Raw genomic sequence first — 25,710 nt, forward strand, 5'->3', positions numbered from 1 at the left:
AATAGAAGGTAAGTGAGTTTTGTGTGCACAGCACTTTATAAATCACCTTGTAATCATAATTATTACATTATAGAGAAATCTATTTTTGTAAAGTAAATAATCCCTTTCCCTTAGACGAGGTTTTCTATACCATACCGAGGAACCAGATGGTATAGGGAGGCAATATATGTCCCTTCTGCTACTTAATGTTCCATTATAATGGGAGGATTAATCGAGCCCCCTCCACCAGAATAAGAGAGCCAAAAAGTCGTTTTATGTAAAAACTTTTAGCCGTTTAGGCCATGCTTGCATCTTTTATTTATTTTTTAAATGCACAGGGCAGGAGCAGTTATTTGTGTGGCCTATACACCCTAAAAGATTTGCCAATATTTATGCCCGAACACTGTACAACTGAAATGTACACCAGTAAAATCCTAACACTTCCAACAGATTGACAAGATTTGTATTAGAAAAGATATACAATATTTCCAGTCTATAGCAGCCTTTAGAATACAGATGTGTCAAAACCAAGAAGAAGAAACAGTGGAGTAGTTATGTTACATGTGTAGGAATTTGTTTTCCTGGATTGGTGAATAAGGCCGTCAGAAATTCACAGACAGGGATTTTCATCAGTGACTGTCAGTAGTGTTGACTGAACTTGTGTTTCAAGTTTGGCATGCAGGTTCGGGTTTGGGTTATCTAACAATTCCGTTATGGATTCCGCTACCATGGACCATAAATTGTGGTCCATGGTAGTAAAATCCATAACGGAATTCTAGTGTGCTGTACACATGAAAAGGGGTATACATACATAAAACATGGGGTATACATGTAAAACAAGTGCAGTACACATTAACTATGTTAATAACAGGCTGCTACGTGGGCATAGAGGACCCTGCCGGTGAGGGCTTAGGCTAGGGCAACACAGCACTTAAAAAAAAGGGTACAGCTACACAGAGATATGTGTCACACAACTTCTTTTCACTGAAAATCGCACATTTTATGTAATGATAGTCAATGATGTCGCACTGCAACACGCTGTGACTACGATGTGACAGTCGCACAAAAATCCAACTTGGGTCAATTTTTTTTGACTGTCGTGTCTAGAATGACAGGAATAGGTGCCCCAAGGTGAACCTCTGCACAGGTGGATAATCTGAATGGCTAGTAGCGATCCATTGTCTACTGCTAGTGAAATAGGACATACATTTGGACCCACATAAAACCTGTGGCCACTTTTAAAAAAAAAAATTCTAGCATTACTTTAAGTTCCCAGTCTACCCCTGGCTGTGCATAGGCCATGTGACCAAAGAACGTGATGTCACTGGACTGGGAACATTCTGCAGCGCTCACTGAAGTATTGCGGCTCTTTAAACAGCTGATCAGCGGTGGTGCTGTGAGACAGAACCCCACTGACAGATATTGGGATAGGTCATTAATATTATACTCCTGGAAAATCTATTCAATCTAATGCATATAAGGTGCTTAAATTACATAAATAGTATCCACTAACTTCTCCTCCGTTAGAATTGAGCTGCAACTGGATTACACTAAATATTCAAATAGCTTTCATGGATAGCAAGAATCAATGGTGTTAAAATGCTCATCTTAACTAAAATATTGTATAAATTCCTCTGCATTCCACTAATCATGCCAACTCATATAATATTTCAGTTACAATTGGACTTGCTTCAGTGTATTTGGGGACATACCCACCCTAGAATCACTCAAGGCGCACTGTTCACCTGCTTCCATAAATCGGTTCTCGGCATACCGGATCTTTAGCGTTACTACCGAGCTAATCTTATAAAGCAGACTAAAGAGTAGTGGTCTCCATCATCTTGGCACAAGTGGCTAGAAACAGAAACCTCATATGCCCTTAAACAGTCTCTTCGATGACTACAAGCTGCAAATTCCCCCAAACCCCACTACTTACTTTCTGTGGTCAGTCCCTCCCTGGTTGTTTTTATTGACAGGGACATGATGGGGGGGGGGGGGCTGGCCACAGAAATGAGTGGAGCTTGGGTGCAACAAGAGCAGTGGTAATGCCATCATTGCATCAAAGTCCTAATATGTAAATTAAGAAAAAAAAGTATCATAACTCCAGAACAGAGCCTTAAATCAACAACAGAACAATATAATTGTATTTAGGTAAAACATATCTATGTGTCTATGCTGGTGACAGATTCCCTTTAGTAAAATAAAGTGCACTGTGTAAAAAAATAATAAAAAAAAAGCTATGCATTTGGTATTTTTTTTACATTGTTCAATAAATTATATATATGCCATAATGGTATCATTAAAAAGTAAACCTCATCTTGCAGAAAACAAGCTCTCAATATAAAACAAAATTATAGGTCTCAGAATGGCCATGAATATCTGAAAAGCGGCGTTGACAAACCGTACCCCTACCGATCATTGTTTTTGCTGTAGCTAAGGAATTTGATGCCAGAACTATGCAGCCCAGTCCATTGTGTAGTGAAGGAAGCTGCAACACTGCTTCCATTTGTTTCAGTTGTAGCTGTGCTGCAGTAACTACCTGAATACATTGCATAGCAGATGGAACTGTGTAGTTCCTGTGCCAACAGTGAAGTAGCTCATTGTTGGGATGCAATGTGTCAGACCTCTGATGATCAAATAGTGATGGCCTTTCTTGAAGACAACCCTTTAAAGAGTTGAATGTTGCAATACAGTGGCATGCAAAAGTATATGCACCCCTGGTTAAAAAGTACTGTTACTGTGAACAGTTAAGCAAGTTGAAGATTAAATGATCCCCAAAGGACATACAGTTAAAGATGACACATACCCTTTGTATTTTAAGCAAAAAAAAATGTTTATTTTCATCTTTTACATATTCAAAATAACAACAAAAGAAAAAAGCCTGAAGGGGCACCCTGCATGGTTAGTACCTGATAGAATGTCCTTTGGCGAGTATCACAGCTAGCAAATGCTTTTTGTAGCCAGCCAAGAGTCTTTCAATTCTTGTTTGAGGGATTTTCATCCATTCTTCCTTGCAAAAGTCTTCCAGATCTGTGAGATTCCTGGGCAGTCTTGCTGGTCAGATCAGGGGACTGTCTGGGCCATGGTGAAACCTTCAGCTTGCGCCTTTTGAGGTAGTCTATTGTGTATTTTGAGGTATGTTTAGGATCATTATTCATTTGTAGAAACCATCCACTTTTCAACTTCAGCTTTTTTACAGCTGCTGTTCTGTTTGCTTCCAGAATTTGCTGGAGATTCATTGAATCTATTCTTCCCTCTCCCCGTGAAATGTTCCCCATGCCATTGGCAGCAGCACAACCCCAAAGCATGATTGATCCACCCTCATGCTTAATTATTGGAGAGGTGTTCTTTTCATGAAATTCTGTGCCGTTTTTTTCCCAAACATTTGCTCATCGTGGCCAAAGATTTCTATTTTAACCTCATCAGTCCACAGGATTTGTTTCCAAAATGCATCAGGCTTGTATAGATATTCTTTTACAGACTGTTGATGCTGAAATTAGTGGTGAGGATGCAGAGGAGGTCTTCTGATGACTTTTCCATGAAGGACATATTTATGCAGGTGTTGCTGAACAGTAGAACAATGTGCAACAACTCCAGAGTCTGCAAAATCTTCCTTAAAGTCTTTTGCAGTCAAATGGGGGTTCTGATTTGCCTTTCTAGCAATCCTATGAGTTGCTGCCTCTGAATTTTTTCTTGGTCTTCCAGATCTTCTCTTGACCTGGACTGTTCTTATCAACTGGCATTTTTTTTATTACATTTCAAACCGAGAAAATGGCAAACTGAAAATGCTTTGCTATCTTCTTATATCCTTCTCCTGCTTAGTGGGACCCAACCATTTTCATTTTCAGAGTGTTATGCAGCTTCTTAGAAGAGCCCATGGCTGCTGTTTTTTTGACACATGGTTAGAGGGGTCTGAGTATTTATGAAGCTTTGAAATTAGCATTGTCTAGCATTTCCTAATGATGGTTGTGAACAAGCCTTAACCCTAACAAGCTATTTTAGGTCTGAGACCTTGGTCAAAGTTAACTGAGTGCTCAAATCTCCTTGGGTTCACATACTTTTGAAAGGTAAGCCTTTCCTTTTTTCACTCTAAAATTGTACAAAACCAAAATAATACACTGATATTCTTTGTTAAAAAGTGTGTTTCATCTTTATCGTTATGTCTTTTAGATATCTTTTCATCTTCAACTTGCCTAACTGTTCACAGTTGCAGTAATTTTGTCCAGGGATGCCCAAACTTTTGCATACCACTATATATCATGGAAAAAAAAGAATCATATACTATAAACTGTTCTAAGTATAGAAGTTGTGACAGTTATTACAGAGCAACAGTTCCAGTTGAAACCAAGCATGTAGACAGGATTGATAAATCTTGATTTGGCAGAGGTTTTCCAACTTCAGTGTCAAATGTCTTTGTCAACTTTAATATTGTAAAAACCTTGACTTCTGTTTGATGTGGAAGATTATGACAAGTAAAAATGACTTCTCTTGCAAACTGTAGCTACTTGTTGATCTTACCTTCATTTTCTTACTCTTTTGAACCATATAGGACCATTATAGATAATTTACAAGTGCTTCTGCCAGCATACATTTCATTATTAGACAATTTTATTATTAATTCTTTGATTTACTTTTAGCACAGGGATTTTTATACATAAGATAATAAGCAGAAGAATGCAGATATTAAATTAAATATCTTCTAAAATCTGTATTTTCTAACACCATCACCATGATATGTTAAAAGATTGTTGAATATAAAAAAAAATATATATTTACAGCAACGTACTCCTATCTGGGGAGGCAGTGTTTTCTATTTTACACGCTTGTTTGTTATAATAGAACAAAACAAAATAAACATACAGTGTTCCAGTCAGTACATATATCACAAATGAGAACTGGTTGTCAATACTTAAAGTGCATCTGTAAGTTTATTGTTTGTTTTTAAATGTGCAGGGTAAGTGATTCTGATTATTTTGCAATGTAGTTTATTTGTTGATTTTGTACATTTTCATTACAAAACTGCCTCTGAAGTTGTCCCTAATCCATCTTCACAATACAGTACTAAACGGTGAAGACACTCATCGCTCACTGCTACTGCCCTTACTTCCCTCTTGTATATCACTAAAACTGGCCAAATATACTATATAAGTATTCTGGTTGACATTGAGTACACTGTCAGTGGTGAGTGCTGACAGTGTAAAGTAGTCTTCAAAAAATAGAGCTCCAGCATCATTAACCTGATAAATTACAGATTTTGGTCAATGTGATATTTCCACATAGCAAATAATTCACTTGTAAGTATAGTAGAGTAATAGAAAAAGACCCAGCAATTATTACATGCATGCCTCTAATTCTAAATAATTGATTCATGAATTGAAAGGGGCGTGTTCAAAATAACAGCAGTGTCAAATTAAATTGGTAAAGTCATTAATTCTGTGGAATAACAGGTGTCAATTTTGGCCTTTATTTAAGTTACGGTAGGTGGCAAATGTTGCACATGTTGGTTATGGTGCATTTCCTTATGTGAATACAGGGGGAAGTAGGTCATTCCACATTTTGTGCTGATGAAAAATATACTGATTAAAAAGTTGACTGGAGAGGGAAAAACATATAGAGAGGCAGCTAAAAGGCTATCTTCTGATGACCCTATCCAAAGAACTGTTTGTATCTTCCAAATACTGCAGAGTATAGTTTGTGTATGAGGATATAATATCCTCTCTACCCCTATATTCAAGCCCTTAGATATCATTTCCCTGTCTTTTTTTAGCCCCCAAGGCTCTATAAACAAGGCACAGATAAGGTGCAGGCATGCCTGATGCAACCCCCTAGAGAGAAAGAAGATTCCATCTGTGCCCTATTAACCCCTTAATGCATTATGCCGTGCATGTATGGCATTATGTGCCAGGAATTGTATGGAGCAGGCTACTCCATACAGTATAATACAGTAGGCATCGGCCACTAATGATGGGGAAAATCAATTACACCGAACCATGTCTTTTAACCCCACAGCATCTGTGAGGTTAGGCAAAGGGATGCAGCTCACTCTGCCTAACAATTGGAAACCCTGCAATGAAATTATTGGGCTCCGATCAGTTACCATGACAGCCTAGGAGCTGCTGAAGCTTCCCAGGCCTGTCATAGTAAGCTTCCTGTCATAGTAAGCTTCCTGTCATAGTAAGCTTCACAAGGCACAGCTCAGCAGGAAGTGTTCAAGATTCCCAGTCAACCTAATAGATCTCTGTTAGGGTGAATGGGACAAGGGATCAAAACCTCATAAGGGGTAATAATAGTAATTAAGTAATTAATACTTAATAGTAATTACGTCAAAAAGTTAAAAAAAATTTAATTAAATAATGAAATCACCCCTTTTCCCAATTTCAAATATAAAATTATAAAAACAATAAAAAATACACATATCAGTGATAGCTGCATCAGAAAATGTCTGAACTATTAAAATATTTAAAAAATTATGGCGTAATGGAAAATAAATGAAAAACACGTAATTCACAATTTTTTTGTCACCTTTTCCTGCCCAAAAAATAAAAAGTGATCAAAAGTTGTACATACCACAAAAATGGTACTAATTAAAACTAAAGTCCGTCCCGTAAAAACAACAAGTCCTCATACAGCTCTGTAGATCGACATTTAAAAGTTTCTTGCAAAGAAAATTCAGATTTTTTTTCAGGTTTTTATTTTTTGAAAGTAATAAAACAAAATAAAAAACTATATAAGTTTGGTATTGCTTCGCTGTAATTATATTGAGCTGAAGAATAAGAACCACATGTCATTTTTATCCTACGTTGAAACCCATAATGTCAAAACCCCCAAAACCTTGCCGGAATTGTGTTCTTTCTTTCAATTTTACTGCACAATTTTTTTTCCCCATGTTTCAGTATAAGACATGATAAATGAAATGGTGCCTGGCGATTTTTTTATTGAAATATGCCCCTATATGTTTTCACTAGAAATAACTGCAGAAGTGAAATGCGTATATATTTTTCTTGTAGTACTGATATAAGATACTAAAGATACTATGATATAAGCCACTTAAGGCTTTTCAATATAGCACTTGCAGCCCAATAGCAAATAGCTGGAATGACAAATTATCTCCTTGCACTTGTAAATCACTTTCCTATTAATGTCCCTAGCACCTTCTGACATCTCTCCCTGCCCTAAGATGCTGTGAAATGATTCCGATCCTTTCCCTGCACTTATAAATCATTTTTTCTGTCTTTTTTTTCCACAATGAGGTTTTTCCAATAGCTGTCCCTAGTGCCTTCCCACGTCTGTCCCTGCACTCTGAACGATGGAAAATGGCAGCATCTAAAATGGCTGCCGTATTTATAAGGCTGTGACATCACAGGTCTGGCTGGCTGCTGATTGGCTGCATGAAAGCATGTCAATCTGGGTGATTCCGTCTTCCTAGAGTACCTTGCCCCCAGTCCTCAGTCCTAACATGTGTAGCCGCCATTTTAGGAAAAATGCGATTCGTTACCACGAAACGCGAGGAAATTTGCATTAGTTGCAAATAGAATTTTTCCTGAAATTCTAAACAAATTCCACTTTGTCTGCTTCAATTCACTCATCTCTAATCATCAATATCAGATCATCAGGGGGTTCGACAACGGCGCCGCTGCCGATCATCTGTTTGAAGAGGCGGCAGCTCTTCATGCCAGCACTGCTTCTTGTTCATTACACTGCCCGTTTTCTCGGAAGCAACTGTAATTACGAGTACTTGCTATATTCACTTGAATGGAGGGAGTAGTTATAATTAGACTATGCTGCTGCTTCACAGGAAACAATGCTATTGTAATAACGAGGAAATAGCACTCGCATGAATCGGCGCCACCTCTTCAAACAGCTGATCAGCGTGGATGTCGAGTGTCAGACCTCCACTGACCTGATATTGATGACCTATCCTGAGAATAGATCATCAATATAAAACCCATGCACAACCCCATTAAATTATTCTTTTTTTGTTTATTTACATACAGGTGAAAATTAGCAAATTTGGCTGATAAACCTAATTTGCAATGGGGAATGAACAATTTTCATTGCAACAGTTGATAAAAGAGAGCAGAGATCTCCTTGCATTGCCACTGTTATGCACAGAATGCATACATGATATAGACAGAAGAGAACGCCTGCGCGGTAGGGCCCTTGAGAATTACTATAGAGCACTGAGTTATGTTTACTGCACACCCAGTAACATGAAGCATAGGATAGGATCAGACAGGGAATCTGACCACACTCTGCATGCAAGCCACCACCACTTGCAGCAGCTTATACTAGTACAATTTGTGGTTGCATTGCCTTGTGTGTAATATTAAGTACCTATAGCATTCAGTAAACCTTGCAACTGGGGAACCAGAGTAAAAAAATAATGGTGAGGTTATGTTACACGACCCTAGTAGTTCCATTATGCAAATCGTGAAAATGTATCTAGAGTTTTACTTTAAACCATCTAAAGATGTATATTTTTTATTGTGGCAATGCTATTTTTTTATTCTATTTTCCAAAATACATATATTATTCTATATCATTTATTACCATTTGTACTGGATATTCATCATATTAATAGAAGGATGCTGTAACTGCTCAGTCTTATCACATTCCAAGTAGTATTTTAAAAGTCATTAAAATGGTAATATTCTCAGAAAGGCAGCTCCAGCCATCACGTTCAGCATGACCTCTTTAGAATCCTGTTACAAAAGTCTTGATTATTTTGGCCATGTGCCATAAGATTAATTGAAGGCCACCCACAATTTTCTAACGATTAGTGACACTATGCATACATTTTGTAATTACCATTAATAAATTACTCCCATAAATTTTAACAGGTTGCTAGATGTAGGTCTGAAAAAAATGTAAAAATCAATCATGTGTGTTGCAAAGAGCCAGTGGTTTTTCTCTGCAGCTTCATTTTATCATGATAAATAGTCTCCTGATTCTGGTGATCTAAGTGGATTGTTTGAGAGTCCTATAAAAAGTGTTAAATGAAGACAATAATCATGCAATATCTATGTACTTTATCAAGATAAAGCCACGTAGAAGACCATCTGCTTGCAACTAAACAGTGACCATTTTTTCTATTCAACCCTTTTTTTATTTCCTGGCAGGTGAGAAATGACTTGACAGGAGAACTGGAAGCGTCAGATATCCAAATTGCAGACACTGAGAGTTTCTCCAATGATCCCTGCATCAGTGTGAAAAAACTCAAGGTATTGTATGCACAGAGTGCGATAATTTACTTTATCTGTGTACTTTATCTTATTATTTTAGTATTTATATTCAGTATTGTGATTTTACTTTTTTCTTACAGAGAATATATTCATACTTGAGAAGTGATCTTCTACTATTCACTTCAAATTAAAAAGAGCCATGAGAGAATCTGGACTGCCTACTTGACCTTTTCCATTTTACATATTTGGCACGCAGAATTGTTTTAGCCACAACCATAAATGATTAGACAGTTTCCATTCCAGAGGAACATAATACATAGTAACTATTAGAATGTTAGGGGGACCTACCAATTACTATAAAGGGGGCCCAAAACCCCTCAGGGTCTCCTGAAATTAACAAATTAGACTTGTACACTGCTGTTTCATTCATCTCTATACTTGATTATCTCCGGCAGTTTCATGGAGAAGAATGAAGCAGTAGTGCTCATGCTTGTCCTGCAGCTATATTCATTTTGGGGGCCCTACAAGGTACTGGGTCCTGTTCTCATTGGGGTCCCCATCAGTAGGACCCCTACTGAATAGTTATCCCCTATCCTCATGATAGGGAATATCTTGAAATTAACAGAATACCCCTTTAAGACCGCGTCACCTAGATTCTACAAAACTAGACTTGAAATTGCAATTCTATTCTCATTTGAATTTAATTTGGTAGAACAAAGAGGGGACTGGATACATTCTGGGACCCTGCCTTAATGCCCAGATTGTTGAATTACTGCGGTGATGTTTGACCTTCTGCAAGTTTCTCTCATCTGCACACTGAATCTTTGGAGCTCATCCAGAGTGGCCATTGGATCCTTAGTCATCTTTCTTACCAAGGTCCTTCTCCTCTGATTACTTAGTTTGGTGGGGTGGCCAGCTCCTGTTTGTTCCAAACTTCTTCCATTAAGAATTTGTGAACTTTCAGTGCAGCAAAGATGTTCTGTACACAATTATGTATCTGAACTCTACAGGCAGTTCTTTGCTCTTTATGGCTTGGTTTTTGCTCTGATATGCATTGTCAGCTGTGAGACCTTATATAGAGGGCTGTGTCTTTCCAAATCATGTCCAATCAACTGAAGTTACCATAGGTGGACTCTAATCAAAGTGTAGAAACAAGTCAAAGATGATCAAGAGAAATGGAAGAATATAAATATTTATGTCAAGGCAACATTTTAATTTTTCCTTTTTAATAAATTACCAAACATTTCTAAAATTCTGTTTTCAGTTTCTCATTATGGGGTATTGAGTGCAGATTGATGGAGAAAACAAGTTGTTCTGACTTTTTCTGACCGTTTTCAATCTTTTCTGACTAGCACAGGGTCACCCATAGCGAAATATGAAAAAAAGAGAAATGTTCAGAATATTTTCCAAATGCACAATACAGTGGATAGGCCATCGTCAGGATAGATCATCAATATCTGATCAGCGGGGGTCAGACATCCGGCACCCCTGCCAATCAGCTGTTTGCAGAGTTGGCGGTGCTCCATGCAAATGCTGCTTCCTCTTCATTACACTGCACTTCATCTCGGAAGTGCAGTTTAATGACGAGTACTTGCTCCATTCATTTGAATGTAGCGAGTACTTGTAATTACACTATGCTGACGCTCCACAGGAGATGACGCATAGTGTAAAAACCATGAAGCAGTGCTCTCGTGGAGCGCCTTCTCGTCAAACAGCTGATCGGCAGAGGTGTCAGGTGTCGGACCACAGACTATCAGATATTGAGGACCTATCCTGCTGCACAACCCCTTTTGATTTATCATCCCTGCTAACTCAAATCTGGTGATGTCTTGATATGACATTGCAACATGTCCAGTGGCGTACCGCCAATAGCGGCAGACCATGCAACTGCTATGGGGCTTGTGGCAGAGGGGGCCCAAAGTACATGTACTGCCCCCTTCAATGTCTGCAGACGTTATTTATGTATTATGCCGCTCTGGCGGGCCCTTCTTCCCCTCTTCCTAGGCCCCCCTGCCCCTCCCCCATGTACCAGCACCGATGTCCCTGCCAGCACTGCAGCCAGGCTAGTGCTTTCTCTATTCTTTCTGCTGGGCGCTGCACTGGCCAATCAGCATTTAGCAGGCTAAGCTCCTGCTGCTGATTGGCTAGTGTATCGCTTGCACCAGCAGACAGAACTGAGTGGGCAGGACCTGGCAGTGACTCACCCACTGTCTGCTTCAGCTTTCAGCTTGCCACCAAAGTCCAGCAGCCCCCAGCATTTCCTGCCACTGCCACTGCCTGCACAATGTGAGTTTAGTGCTGTGCCTCTATATAGAAAAAAAAGTTTATGGTGGGGGGATAGTTAGTGGGGGGAAGAGGGGGTTCTACTGCAGCAGCAAGCAGAGTTCTGGGGGACACACACACTGTGTTCTGTATGCAACTTATAAGGCTTATCAGCCTCCGGGGGGCTGGGCACACTAAGCATCAGCAGCAAAAAGAGTTCAGATGTGGGGGGATGGGCTATGACAGGCTTCAGCAAAGTGGGCACAGGCAGGAGGAGCGATGTGTATGTGGCCCCTGCCCTGCACTCGCTGTGCTTGCATACATATTGTGCCATGCCAACTCTGCTAAAGCCTGACATAGCCCATCTATGCCCGGCTTTACCAAAGCAGACAGGCCGGAGCAGTGATGTGTGCTGTACATGGCTCACTGCAGCCCCAGTGAGATCCTTACTCCCATACAGCACTGTCATATCAGCAGTGTATGAGAGTACATAGTTACTCCCAGCCCTATAGGGTTTGAGGGAGATTTTAAACTTTTCGGGGATCCTGGTGTTGTCTGTGGCTGGGGGGAGGAGACTGAGGACCACATTCTCCTGGGATAATGCATATACAAGGTGGAGTTCCAGCACATCGAGCTGTCACAAATCAGACGCCTGGTGGGCAAGTGGTGTCGCCGCTGAATGTTAGCAAGGCGAGCCATGGCCATGTAAGATCTTCTAAAATGGCCAGAGATTTTCTTGGCCTGCCGCAAGACGTCCTGGACCCTGGGGTATTTTGAAACAAATCAATGCAGAACTAAGTTCACGACATGTGCCATGCATGGCACATGTGTCATTTTGCCCTGTTTCAGCATGCTCAGCATATTGGTACTATTGTCGCACATCACTTTACCAACTGTCAAATTGAGCGGGGTTAGCCACTGATCGACCTGTGACCGCAGAGCCTAAAGCAGTGCAGGACAGGTGTGGCTCTTGGCTTCCAGGCACAACAGCCGCAGCACAGCATGGCAGCGTCTCACCTGGCACGTCGAATAGGTTTTGGGGAGCTTGAGGGGTGCAGCGGAAAAGGCAGTAGCAGTGAAAAAGGAGGAGTCAGCTGAGGAGGAGACGGAGGATGGAATAGGAGGAGGTGAAGAAGAACAGACCTGCATGCAATCCTTAGCAGTAACACCAAATCCACATGGGAGCCACTGGTTAAATGCTTGACTGCCGTCAGAAGATTCACCCAGTGGGCAGTAAAAGTTATGTACCTTCCCTGCCCGTGTTGCTAGACCACGTGTCTGTGGTCAGATGTATCTTGGCACCGACACTGTGTGTCAGAGATATATTCACTTGCCGCTGAACGTTGCCATATAGCTCTGGGATGCCCTTCTGGGAGAAATATTTCCTTCCGGGGACCATCCATTGCAGAGTGCCTATGGCCACAAGTTTTATAAAGGTCTCTGAGTCCACCAGTTTATATGGCAGTAGTTGGTGGGCTAGCAGTTCCGACAAGCCAGCGGTCAGCCGTTGGGCAAGAGGGTTATACAGCGTCATCAACTTTTTACGCTCGAGTGTTTGGGAAACGGAAGCCTGCCTTCTGCCAGAAGAAAGCAATGACGGTACAGTGGAAGGTGGAGTGGAGGACAAATGGGAGGAGAGAGGAGGAGAAGAGGCAGGACGTGGAGTGCCGGGAATGTGGCTTTGTGGGTTCTGACGGCGTTGCTCCCACTGGGCTCGGTGATGGGAGGCCGGGTGCCTTCTTTAGGCTGTCGTCCCTAGGTGAGTGTTGGGCTTACCACGATTTATGCGTTGACAGCACAGGCTGCAGATGGCAACACTATTGTCGGCAGCTGACACGTTAAAGCCTACACTGCGGAGCCATGTGCCGGCGTCCTGGGAGCGCCAGAAGTGACCGTGCATTGTAGATGGCTCACTCCAGATACATTTGCAGTCTGTTTTTTGCCTCCTGTGCACTGCAAGCTCTGCATGTTTCTACTCCTTCTCCTCCCTCTCTGCTGCTCCGTCTCTCCCTCTGAACTCCCCTCCTCTTCCTCTGTTTTGGGCACCCACGTGACGTCCATCGACATATCATCATCGTCACCTTCACCACCACTGACATTTGAGATCTCAGAGTAGACAGCAACAGGACCTCCCTCCTTGGGCTGATCTGGGTACTGTCGTCAGACTGCTGGGTGGCAGCCGTTGCTACCTCCTCTTCCTCATCCGATGTCAAGAATGGCGGCGCATCGGTATGGTGTGGGAATGGATGGGAAAATAATTCCTCTGACTCGAGTGGAAAGGCTATGGTGGTGGTGGTGGTGTATTTGGGGTGCACACAGCAGAGAGTGAGGAGGGTGCAGATACAGAGGATAAGGAGGGTGCAGAAGGGTGAGTGAGCCACTCAACCAACTCTGGTGCACCCTTTGAAGCAATCACACGCACCTTCTCCAACTTCCCACTTAGGCTCTGGCCTGGTGCACCTGCCTGACCCCTACCACCCCTGTGGAATGGCCTGCCTCTTCCTCTAACCGTCATTTTCAAAATGACCCTGTGCCTAAGTCCCTAGAGAAGAGCAGTATTTGTGGAAACAGGTATATTGCAAGCCTCAATCAATATTTGGTAGAAATAGGTATATCGAACCCCTTAATCGGTATTTTGTGGAAGCAGGTATATCACAGGCCTTAATATTTGGTGGAAACGGGTATATCAAACCCATTTATTTGTATTTTGTGGAGCGAGGTATATCGCAGGCCTCAATCAATATTTTGTGGAAACAGGTATATTGAACCCCATAATCGGTATTTTGTGGAAGCAGGTATCTCGCAGGCCTCAATCAATTTTTGTGGAGGCAGGTATATCACACCCCTCAATTATTTTGTTTTGCCACAATAGTAATATCACACCACCCTGTTTATTTGGGGCAACAGGTGAATCGCAGCCCTCAATCAGTATTTTGTGGAAGCAGGTATATCAAACCCCTTAATCAGTATTTTGTGGAAGCAGGTATATCGAACCCCTTAATCAATTTTTTGTGGAAGGTATATCACACCCCTCAATTATTATTTTTGCCACAACAGTTATATCACACCACCCTGTTTATTTGGGTCAACAGGTATATCGCAGCCCTCAATCAGTATTTTGTGGAAGAAGGTATATCACACACCTCATCAGTTTTTGGGGGGGCAACAGGTATATCATACCCGTTGCAATTAGTTGTTCCAATAGCGTTTGTCCCTCTATATAGCTGCGGTATCACAGCAGAATCGCACACAACTTCTGCACAATACAAATGCACTATAATATACTTTCTATTTTAGAAACTATATTATAAGTATATCACACACCTCAGTAGATCACAGCTATTGCTAGCACACCTATACCAGTCTCTAAAAGGACTTTTGTGGCCCTATTAGCCAGCGTTTCATGTCCCTAACAGCCTGTCAGTGCTCCACAAAGCAACCTCTCCCTACACTGGCAAAACACAGAATGTAAAATGGCTGCCAGATTGGGTTATTTTATAGGGTGGGGGGGTGTCCTTGTGCTGAAACGTCTCAATTGTATGACCTGTCCCACCTAATGGATGTGTCATGGGTCAAAGTTCGGCGCAATGCAAAATAATATGTCATCGGCGGACATCCCCATATGTTTGCATGTTCGGTGAATCGCGAACACGCAAAGTTCGCCGCGAAACGACCACCGGGCGAACTGCAAGGCCATCCCAAGACTGCATTGTCAGTAGCTATGGTACACTTTTTTTAAATGTCACAGAATTAAAAATAGAACAGGACTGCAGTTCTGTGTTTATACACAGGTTACATTAATTGTATATATACACCGATCAACCATAACATCAAAACCACCTGCTTAATATTCGTATATACCCCCTTGTGCTACCGCAAGGACCTCTATGCATCTGACTTGTTTTATGGCTGGATTAAATGAAGATCTTGGGAAACTGGAGGCCAAGTCAACAATTTGAACTCTTTATTGTGTTCCAAAACCATTCCTGTGCATTTTGTTAAGTGCATTATCCTGCTGATAGAGGCCACTGTTGTGAATACCATAATCCCAGAAGTACATTGCCTAGAGCATCATGCTTCCTCTGTTGGCTTACCTACCTCCAAGAGTACGTCCTATGGTGCATGTTATAAATAACTATTAAAGGGTATTCCCACTTCAATAACCCTCTGCCCCTGCTTCTGTGTAAGGGGATGTGTCTGCCATTGGATGGTGGTAGTGGTAGTAGGGTACTCCTTATGGTTCATTTGAATGACACGGGAATAAGGAAGGTGGAGTCCTGTAAATACAAGAAAACTTTTCTGTAAATATATTTAGATTAACGCTTTCAAATGTCCAATTCCATTAGTTATTTACAGTCCAGTCACTGAAGGGCTCCAATTCTTAAAACAGGTGTCATTTCAGGAGGTGACATGTCACCTGTGTGGCATGTGAGCCATCACTGCTGCGGCCAGTCATTAGCTGCAGTGGTCACATGCTCAATGTCAAAAAGGATGTTAATGAGAGGAGATCCAGGACCTGCAGAGCTGGTGATCTACATAGAACCCAGCGGCTTGGATAAGGTAAGTATGATCACTATCAGGGGTCTGGCCACACTGTGGGGTCGGAAAAAAGGTGGACAACCCCTGTAAGTTAACCCCTTAATAACCGACTTAATGTTGATATATCTGTCATGGGTCTGTAAGGTGATCCCGTACCATACGTGACAGGTGCCGGCTCCAATAAAGCTGATGCCCAACTGCAATGACCAGGATTGGAGATGCAATGATCAGATTTAACCCTGCAGTTGGCGGGGCATCTCAGCAGCTAGACAGAGGGAGGAAGTTTCCTCTGTCCTCTGATTAGTGTATAGGGAGAGGAATTACAAGTAGAAAGAGGGAGGTGCTCATACCGCTCTACAGAGCACTAGTGAGACCTCATTTGGAGTATTGTGCGCAGTACTGGAGACCATATCTCCAGAAGGATATTGATACTTTGGAGAGAGTTCAGAGAAGAGCTACTAAACTGGTACATGGATTGCAGGATAAAACTTACCAGGAAAGATTAAAGGACCTTAACATGTATAGCTTGGAAGAAAGACGAGACAAAGGGGATATGATAGAAACTTTTAAATACATAAAGGGAATCAACAAGGTAAAACAGAAGAGAATTTTTAAAAGAAGAAAAACTGCTACAAGAGGACATAGTTTTAAATTAGAGGGGCAAAGGTTTAAAAGTAATATAAGGAAGTATTACTTTACTGAGAGGGTAGTGGATGCATGGAATAGCCTTCCTGCAGAAGTGGTAGCTGCAAATACAGTGAAGGAGTTTAAAGGGATTCTGTCACCTCCCCTAACCCAAAAAACGATTTTAAAGCAGCCATGAAGCACAGCTTACCTTGATTAGGCTGTGCTCTTTTATCTTGTAATCCGTCCAGCAGTTTCTGCAAAAAACGACTTTTATTGATATGCAAATGAGTCCTGAATGTGCCCAGAGGGGCGTTTTGTTCCTCTTAGAGAGCCCAGTACCGCCCCTCTTACAGTGCCCAGCCCGCCTTCCTTGCACTGTCTAACCGCCCCCAGCCTGCCACAGCCTCTCCTCCCCCTCCCTCACGCCGAACGAACTCTCGCACAGGCGCAGTACCCACTGAGGGCTGCGCCTGTGCGATCAGCAGGAGACTGAGGGCAGGAGCTTCATCCTCGTCACTGGGCATGCGCCGAGCCCAGTGACGTCCGATGCTCGCTCTTCCCTGCCGACTGAGGGAAGAGCGAGCATCGGACGTCACTGGGCTCGGCGCATGCCCAGTGACGAGGATGAAGCTCCTGCCCTCAGTCTCCTGCTGATCGCACAGGCGCAGCCCTCAGTGGGTACTGCGCCTGTGCAAGAGTTTGTTCGGCGTGAGGGAGGGGGAGGAGAGGGAGGAGAGGCTGTGGCAGGCTGGGGGCGGTTAGACAGTGCAAAGAAGGCGGGCTGGGCACTGTAAGAGGGGCGGTACTGGGCTCTCTAAGAGGAACAAAACGCCCCTCTGGGCACATTCAGGACTCATTTGCATATCAATAAAAGTCGTTTTTTGCAGAAACTGCTGGACGGATTACAAGATAAAAGAGCACAGCCTAATCAAGGTAAGCTGTGCTTCATGGCTGCTTTAAAATCGTTTTTTGGGTTAGGGGAGGTGACAGAATCCCTTTAAGCATGCATGGGATAGGCATAAGGCCATCCTTCATATAAGATAGGGCCAGGGGCTATCCATAGTATTCAGTATATTGGGCAGACTAGATGGGCCAAATGGTTCTTAACTGCCGAAACATTCTATGTTTCTATGATTGGAGCCTCCATGGTAAAAAATTGCAGGTATTACCACTTCCAAAAATGGCTGGTCTTTACTGAATATTTCTATATTTTTTATATGACCGATTGTTTGGGGGTCTTATGGTGAGCATGGACTATCTTAACTAGCCGCAGGAGTGGAGGTTGCACGGGAGGAGGGATTAATGGAGAAGTTGATTCGGGAAGGTCCTATTCAAAAATTTGCTATGGGGCCGAGGCATTTCTAGTTATGCCCTTGACCATGAAATAAATGAATAGCTGATAGGCATTGATGGGCCATATTATTGAAGAAAGAGGCACCCTTACGTAACCAATCTCTGTTGTCTGTGCTGGCTCATGGGGGATCCTAACAGAGGCATATGGACAGGGTTTGACATTCTCAGACAACCCTTTTATGGAAAAAATGTGATTTTTTACAAATAAAATATGTATGTATATTATGCATTGATTCAATAAAACATCAATTTACTGGAATGAAAAGAGAAAGCTGTCCCATGTAATGTAATTGTATTTAAATTATGAACTATCTAAATTGTATAAAACCATAATCCAGCTTCCATAGCTTTCTATGGGATCCTATTGTGCTTCTGTGTCCTGCCACTGGTTGCTGTTTTATGGTTGCACTCTCTTTAGAAGCATTACTTGTAGGAGAAAATGTATCTGCACTATGGTGCCATGCAGACCAGTATGTGGCAAATCAGAAATCCTGATCTGAAAGGACTCCATATTCCACTGCATAGCCTCATTCAGATGGCCCTGTCATTTGCATGAGGCTTTTCTTGTTGAAAAGATAGATACATAGATAGATGATAAAAGTATAAGTGAGTAAAATAAATAAAGAAAATCACATGACCCTTTCCCAGCAAACTTGCCCATATTGCCTTGCAGTCAGCTTCAGTCAATCATGATGGACTATTGCTGCGATGTCAGTTAACATTTACCATACTTACCAATGTTTAGGTTGGTAACTGAAAAACCCACCCCTGAGAACACCCAATTCTGCCCAGAAATGTCAATTTATGGGCATGGTTATCATTAGCACCACCTATTTTTGGCTCAGGACAGTTGCTGGGGTTCTGAAAACCAGGGACAGTCCCTGCATATTCGGGAAAGTTGGCAAGTGCAAAGTGCTATATAGGATCCCAGCCAGGATTTGCCATGTTTTTCTTAGCTTTCTCACTTAAGTGATAATATTTATGTTAGATAGAGGAAAGAGGCCTTAAAGGTGTTGTCCAGGTAAAGATATTTCAGACTTCTCCTCAAGCTATATCTTCAGATCTGCAGGAGAGTGACACCCTGGATGTTAGAAGAGGCCTTGAGAGCCACATAATCTTCCTAGGCTAGTGGCATCAGTCACATGGCCTAGTTGCAGCTCAGCCCCATTTAAGTCAAAGGTGCTGATCAGCAATACCAAGAACTGTCACTATATGATGTACGGAGCTGTGCTTGGAAACCTGCCGGGAGCCTGCATCGCTCACCAGAGCTTCAGTAAGCACAAGCTTCCTGATACAGCTGATTGGTGGGGAAGCAGGAATTTGGATCCCCGCTGATGTGATAATGATGACCGATCCTGAGGATAAGGCATCATTATCTTTTCCAGGATAACCACTTTAGAATGGAATACAGCTAGTTTAATGTCAGAGTTTCCTTCACAGTGAGGGGAAGACAACAGCTAGTTACAATTTTTTAAGCTTTTTAAGACATTCCTGATTATAAGGCACACCTAGGTTTTAGAGGAGGGAAATCAGAAAAAAATATTTTTCATCAGATGCCCAAGTCAGACCCAAAATCTGCATCAAACCTCAGCTCAGATCTTTTTTTATGAGACCCATAAAGCAGACCTCCAATCTTTATCAGACCTCAGATCAGACCCCCAAACTTTATCAGACCTCAGATAAGACCCCCCAATCAGACCTTCAATTTTTATTAGACCTCAGATCAGACCCCCCAATCTGTAACAGACCTCAGATCACACCCCCAATCCCTATCAGACCTCAGATCAGACCCCCAATCCCTATCAGACCTCAGATCAGACATACAATCATCATCAGATCTCTGAACAGACTTAATTAGTCTATTAAATAAATTAATGAACTTACCTCTCCTGCTCCAGACGAAGCGCTCATTTGTCTTCGCTTATAAATCTAAAATTAAGCTAAAAATACAGGACATAGATTTAATTAACTGAGGGCTATGTTTTAGAGATGGGAGTCCATGTGTATTTTTGTAACTCATGTTGCCTCATGCCGGCAGCCATTTTCAGTGAGTTCAATATAGCATTTAAAGTTATAGTACTTATAGTTATAGTACCATACAGTTTTTATTTTAAAAAATTCAGTTGATCACAGACTTGCGTACCTTAGGTAAAGTATTTGTCTGCGTTGCAGTTTCCGTATATTGTACTGGACACTGTCCAATGGACCATTTGTTTATAAAAACTATTACACAGTTTCTTAAAAAGAATTTGTTTGATCACAGAGTAGTGTAGTGTTTTTCAACAGCTTGTTAAAAACAAGCTGTTACTTCTTCCGATACCACCATGGCAGGAATCTACCCCTAAAAGGACAATTTTAAAGTGTGTTTTTAAACAGGCTGTTGGACATCACCAGCTACCATCCATTTACTCAAGCGATATACTGATATTCTGATATACTTGACGTTAAAGATCTTAAAAAAAGTGTTTGATACAATCCTAGGAAACCTCAAGCGCTTTTGATTTCCTTTGAATTTATTTGGTCTGAATGTAATTGGATGTCTGATTCAACAGAATCAAACCGCAAATGATTTTAAAGAAATTTGCTCATCTCTAATAGATAGATAGATAGAGTATGCCAAGCCCCTATAACAGGGATCAGCAACCTTCGGCACTCCAGCTGTGGTGAAACTACGACTCCCAGAATGCACACTTGCTTGACTGTTCTCAGAACGCCCTTGGAAGTAAATGGAGAATGCTGGAAATTGCACTTTCACCACAGCTGGCGTGGCCTCGCTTTATAACTTAATGCAGATTTCCAGTTGTTACTATATACACATACAAATATTTTATTCAGAAGGAATTGCCATCAAGAAAACAGTCCTTCCTAAGAGCTCAGATTGATGTCAGCTAAGGACAGTGGTTCTCTTTTATAAAAGGTTTTCAAATATTTATTCAGTTCTCACCAAATGTATCTTAATGATAGAACCTTGTCTCGTCTTCAAAGCTTTTTAGTTTTTTTTTTTTTCTGTCTTATGTTTGCATGGCAATTATAATACCATCATTAGTCAAGACAATAAACGTAAGGATATGATGAGCTTGTTTTCAGGATTAAAACGGTGAATTCATGGAGAAAATAATGCACTCTACATAATATATTGGAGACATTTTAAATGCTTTTGTAAAAGAAAAAAAAATTATATTGTTTGGTGGCTATATGTCCTATTGGTAAAGACTACTTTAATTATTATTAAAATACACCACTCTTGGGGCGTTAAAAATTTGCACTGTTTTCAGTTTTTTTTTAATGGCGCTTGCACAAAAATGTTTGTCCATGTGCCGCTACTCCACCGGCCTCGCCACTTTCCCAAAAAGGGAGCGTGGTAAGCATGTGGAGGAGTTTCTGCTGGCAGCCCCACCACATTTATCATCATCTATGCTTGATTTCTTATATTGATCAATAGTGATGAGCGAAGTTTTCAAAACTTCATCACCTCATCCATTTTAATGCGGAGAGGCCATTGCGGCCATATTAATTGAAGAAAACATCATCATGCTAGGGGAACGTGGTTATGTGGTGATGTCACACTTCAGCACGCAAGCATCAATGCATTTTCTTCAAACAAGATGGCTGCAACAGCCTCTCCACAATCAAATAAATGAGGTGAGTATGTATTTTTTTACTGCCATTTCAAGAAAAAAATATTCGTTACCACAAGAAAAGAAGCTCTGATTTGTGGCAAAAATTAGTGACAGCATTTGCCAGCATGCCTGGTTATCATAGCCTGGTGGCATATGCCGTTATGGGCATTTATTCTATAGATAAAGACTAATGTTCCCTATAGAATACACAGTTCATCAAAAATGTGTGAAAGTCATTTGACAAATTTATGCCATGTCCTACTAACACAGCCAATTTTTTGCAGATTTTCCATTTCATTTTGTGTTCTGTAATGCAACGTTAACAGCAAAGCAAACCTCAATATTTATTACCCTGATTCTGCAGTTTATACAAACACCCCATATGTGGTTATACCTGTAAACGTCTGTACGGGCACACTGCAAGGTTCAGAAGGGAAAGAGCACTATATGGGTTTTGGAAGGCAGATTTTGATGGAATGGTTTATGACTGCCATGTTACATTTGAAGAGACCCTAAGGTACCCATGCAGAGGAAACCACTTATAAATGAACCCGTTTTGGAAACTACACCCCTCAATGAATTTAGTGAAGGGTGTTCTGACTGGTTTGACTTCACTGTTGTTTAATAACATTTAGAAACACTTGGCTGTGAAAAAAATGAAACATTACATTTCTTCCAATAAAATGTTACTTAAGCCACAAATTTTTCATTTCCACAAAGGGTACCAGGAGAAGATGCACTCTATAATTTGTTAATCCTTCTCGTCTGTAGATGGCAACACCAAATATGTAGTATTAAATAGCTGTTTGGGCACACGGCAGGGCTCAGACGGGAAGGGGCGCCATATGGGAAAATGGGAACGCCCATTTGGCTTTTGGATGACAGATTTTGTTGGAATGGTTTTCGTGTGCCATGTCACATTTGAAGATATTCTGAGGTACCCATAGTGTGGAAAATCCCAAAAAGTAATAAAAAAAAATCTATTTATTGAAGGCTGTAATGAATGATTTGACCCCATAGGCATTGCATATAATTAAGAAACCTTGGCTGTGAAAATGAAAAATGTCATTTCTTCCCATAAAATGTTTCTTTAGCCCCAGATTTGTCATTTTCACAAGTGGTAACAGTAAATAAAGGACCTCACAATTTGTTATGCAATTTCTATAGAATACGGCAACACCACATATGTGGTTGTAAACTGCTTTATGGGTACGCCATAGAACTGAGAAGGGAAACAGCTCTATATAGCTTCTGAATGGCAGATTTAAATGGAATGGTTTTCGGGCACCCTTTTCATTACCACCATTGGCGGCTGGAAGGCAAGAAAAACTCAGGACGGGGATATTAGTTAGGTCACCTGAGTTAAGCGGCCACATGTCCCCCAATAATGTCAGATAAAGCAAAGGTCTGGTTATATCCCCTAGAAAAAAAAGTCTGCAAAATGCTCTAGTGATATCCTGTGCTATAGCTCTACGCATTTCGCCAGAGATGCTAGAGAATGCTAGAGATAATAACAAAGATACTGTAAAAGACAGTAACAGAGGATAATGATACAAAGTAACGTGGCTCCCACTGATAGTGTGAGGCTGCATGTCCGACTCTGGTATGGCCACCCTCCATGTGGCCCTAATCTTTTACCTGGACATTCACCAGGCTTCAGGAGTAAAAGAGCACCATGTGCATTTATGGCCCAATGTGGTGATTTACACATTTTATTTTGAGAGTTGTAGAGGCTCTGTGTTCAGTGGCAGATTACAATAGGGACGTTTGAGTCGGCAGCCCCGGTCCCAGCACCACTGGGGGGCCCAATACCAACCCGAACGCCCACATACTGCGGCGGGGCACGGGAGCGCATAGCTCCCTGTCCCATCGCCTATCACCACCATAGGCTTCAGGCCTAGTAGACCTGAGGCCTATGCGGTAGTGAAATCCCGGCGCAGGCGTGCGTGATGACGTCATCACGTGCCTGTGCCGGGACACAGCACATTGACGTGTGCACGCCTGCCTCATCCCGCCTTCGTCTGCGAGCAAGTGCCTAGCCCTGGACGGTGAGTATTTAGCTTTTAATTTTTTTTTATTTTTATTTCATGTGCCTACTTTGGGGGACGACACACAGAGGAGGGCATATTAGGGAAGAGTACCTCGAGTACATGTGAGGGGGAATGTGGGGGCTGTGTGGGGCTAAATTATTATGGGAGGGACTACTATGTGGGGGCAAATAAATTACTATGTGGGGGCAAATTATTATGGGAGGGACTACTATGTGGGGGTAAATTACTATATGGGGCAGTGTAGGGGCAGTGTGGGGGTAAATTATTATGGGAGGGACTACTATGTTGGGGCAAATTACTATATGGGGCTGTGTGGGGTCAAATTATTATGGGAGGGACTACTATGTGGGGGCAAATTACTATATGGGGGCAGTGTGGTGGAAACTATTGTGTGGGGGCAGTGTTGGGTAATTGCTATGTGGGGACAGTGTGGGGGCAAATTACTATGTGGGGGCAGTGTGGGGGAAACTATTGTGTGGGGGCAATTGCTATGTGGGGGCAGTGTGAGGTAATTTCTATGTGGGGACAGTGTGGTGAAATTGCTATGTGTGGGAAACTATTGTGTGGGGGCAGTGTGGGGTAATTGTTATGTGGGGGCAGTGTGGGTAAATTGCTATGTGGGGACAGTGTGGGGACAGTGTGGTGGAAATTACTATGTGGGGGCAGTGTGGGGGCAAATTACTAAGTGGGGGCAGTGTGGGGGAAACTATTGTGTGGGGGCAGTGTGGGGGAAATTGCTATGTGGGGGCAAATTACTATGTGAGGGCAGTGTGGGGGAAACTATTGTGTGGGGGCAGTGTGGGGGAAATTGATATGTGGGGGCAGTGTGGGGGAAATTGCTATGTGGGGGCAGTGTGGGGTAATTTCTATGTGGGGACAATGTGGGGGCAGTGTGGTGGAAATTACTGTGTGGGGGCAAATTACTATGTGGGGACAGTGTGGGGCAGTGTGGTGGAAATTACTATGTGGGGGCAGTGTGGGGGCAAATTACTATGTGGGGGCAATGTGGGGGAAACTATTGTGTGGGGGCAGTGTGTGGGAAATTGCTGTGTGGGGCCATTGTGGGGTAATTTCTATGTGGGGACAGTGTGGGGAAATTACTATGTGGGGGCAGTGTGGGGAAATTACTATGTGGGGGCAGTGTGGGGAAATTACTATGTAGGGGCAGTGTGGGGGCAAATTACTATGTAGGGCAAATGACTGTGTGGAGGCAAACTACTATATGGGGCAGTTTGGGGAAAATTACTGTGTGGGGGCAAATTACTATGGGAGGATTACTATGTGGGGGCAGTGTGGTGGAAATTACTATATGGGGGTGTTGCTATTGGGGAGGCACTGTAGGGGCAATTCTATAATTTCTGGGGACACTATACAGGGATTATTGCCTGGAGCACAATAGAGGGTGGTATTATTACTGGGGGCACTCTAGGGGACATTATAGCTGCTGTGGACACTATAGGAACATTTGGGGTAATTTATCAAACTGGTGTAAAGTAGAACTGGCTTAGTTGCCCATAGCAGCCAATTAGATTCCACCTTTCATATTTGACAGCTCTTTTGGAAATCCAGTTCTACTTTACACCAGTTTGATAAATGACTCCAATTATGTCTATTAGGGTCACAATTTTTTCAGCATTATAGTACCTTGAACATTGGGGAGCAAAACGGGCACAGTATTGGGAGTGGCAGCAGGATGACACTGTGGGGACACCAGGATAAGGAGGTTGATGGAAAAATTTAGAAATCTAACGTGTCTGTGTTACAAACTGTAGAGACGAGATGCGACTTGGAATTTGCCATGGTGGTCTGGGTCAAACGGAGGAGAAGAATAAAGAGAAGATCTACATGACAGGATATGTCACTGGATGTAAGACGTATGTGATGCTGTATTCTCCTCCATGTCTATTTTTATTATAATTATATGTATTTTAAATTTGGGGACCACATTTTTCAGTTTAGGACCCAATTTGGGGTATTTATTTTTTTGTCTGAAGATGTCATATGGCCTAAGAAGAGACTTTGGCACTCATGAAGCACCACAGCCTCTTCATACAAAAAAAAAACTAAACTAAAATGGAGGGGGGGGGGGGCAAGTTG

The 25,710-nt window shown here is 42.0% G+C and overlaps 1 protein-coding gene across 1 annotated transcript in view; it reads left to right on the forward strand.

The window, feature by feature from the left end:
• GABBR2 (gamma-aminobutyric acid type B receptor subunit 2) overlaps positions 1 to 25,710 on the forward strand; it is an 858,895-nt gene that overhangs the window by 428,613 nt on the left and 404,572 nt on the right. Inside the window, exon 4 of the mRNA XM_044294545.1 lies at positions 9,099 to 9,200. Coding sequence (XP_044150480.1) covers positions 9,099 to 9,200 — 102 coding nt within the window. The remainder of the gene's footprint in view (positions 1 to 9,098; positions 9,201 to 25,710) is intronic.

Source organism: Bufo gargarizans, chromosome 5, assembly GCF_014858855.1.
Source record: "Bufo gargarizans isolate SCDJY-AF-19 chromosome 5, ASM1485885v1, whole genome shotgun sequence".
Taxonomy (NCBI): Eukaryota; Metazoa; Chordata; class Amphibia; order Anura; family Bufonidae; genus Bufo; species Bufo gargarizans.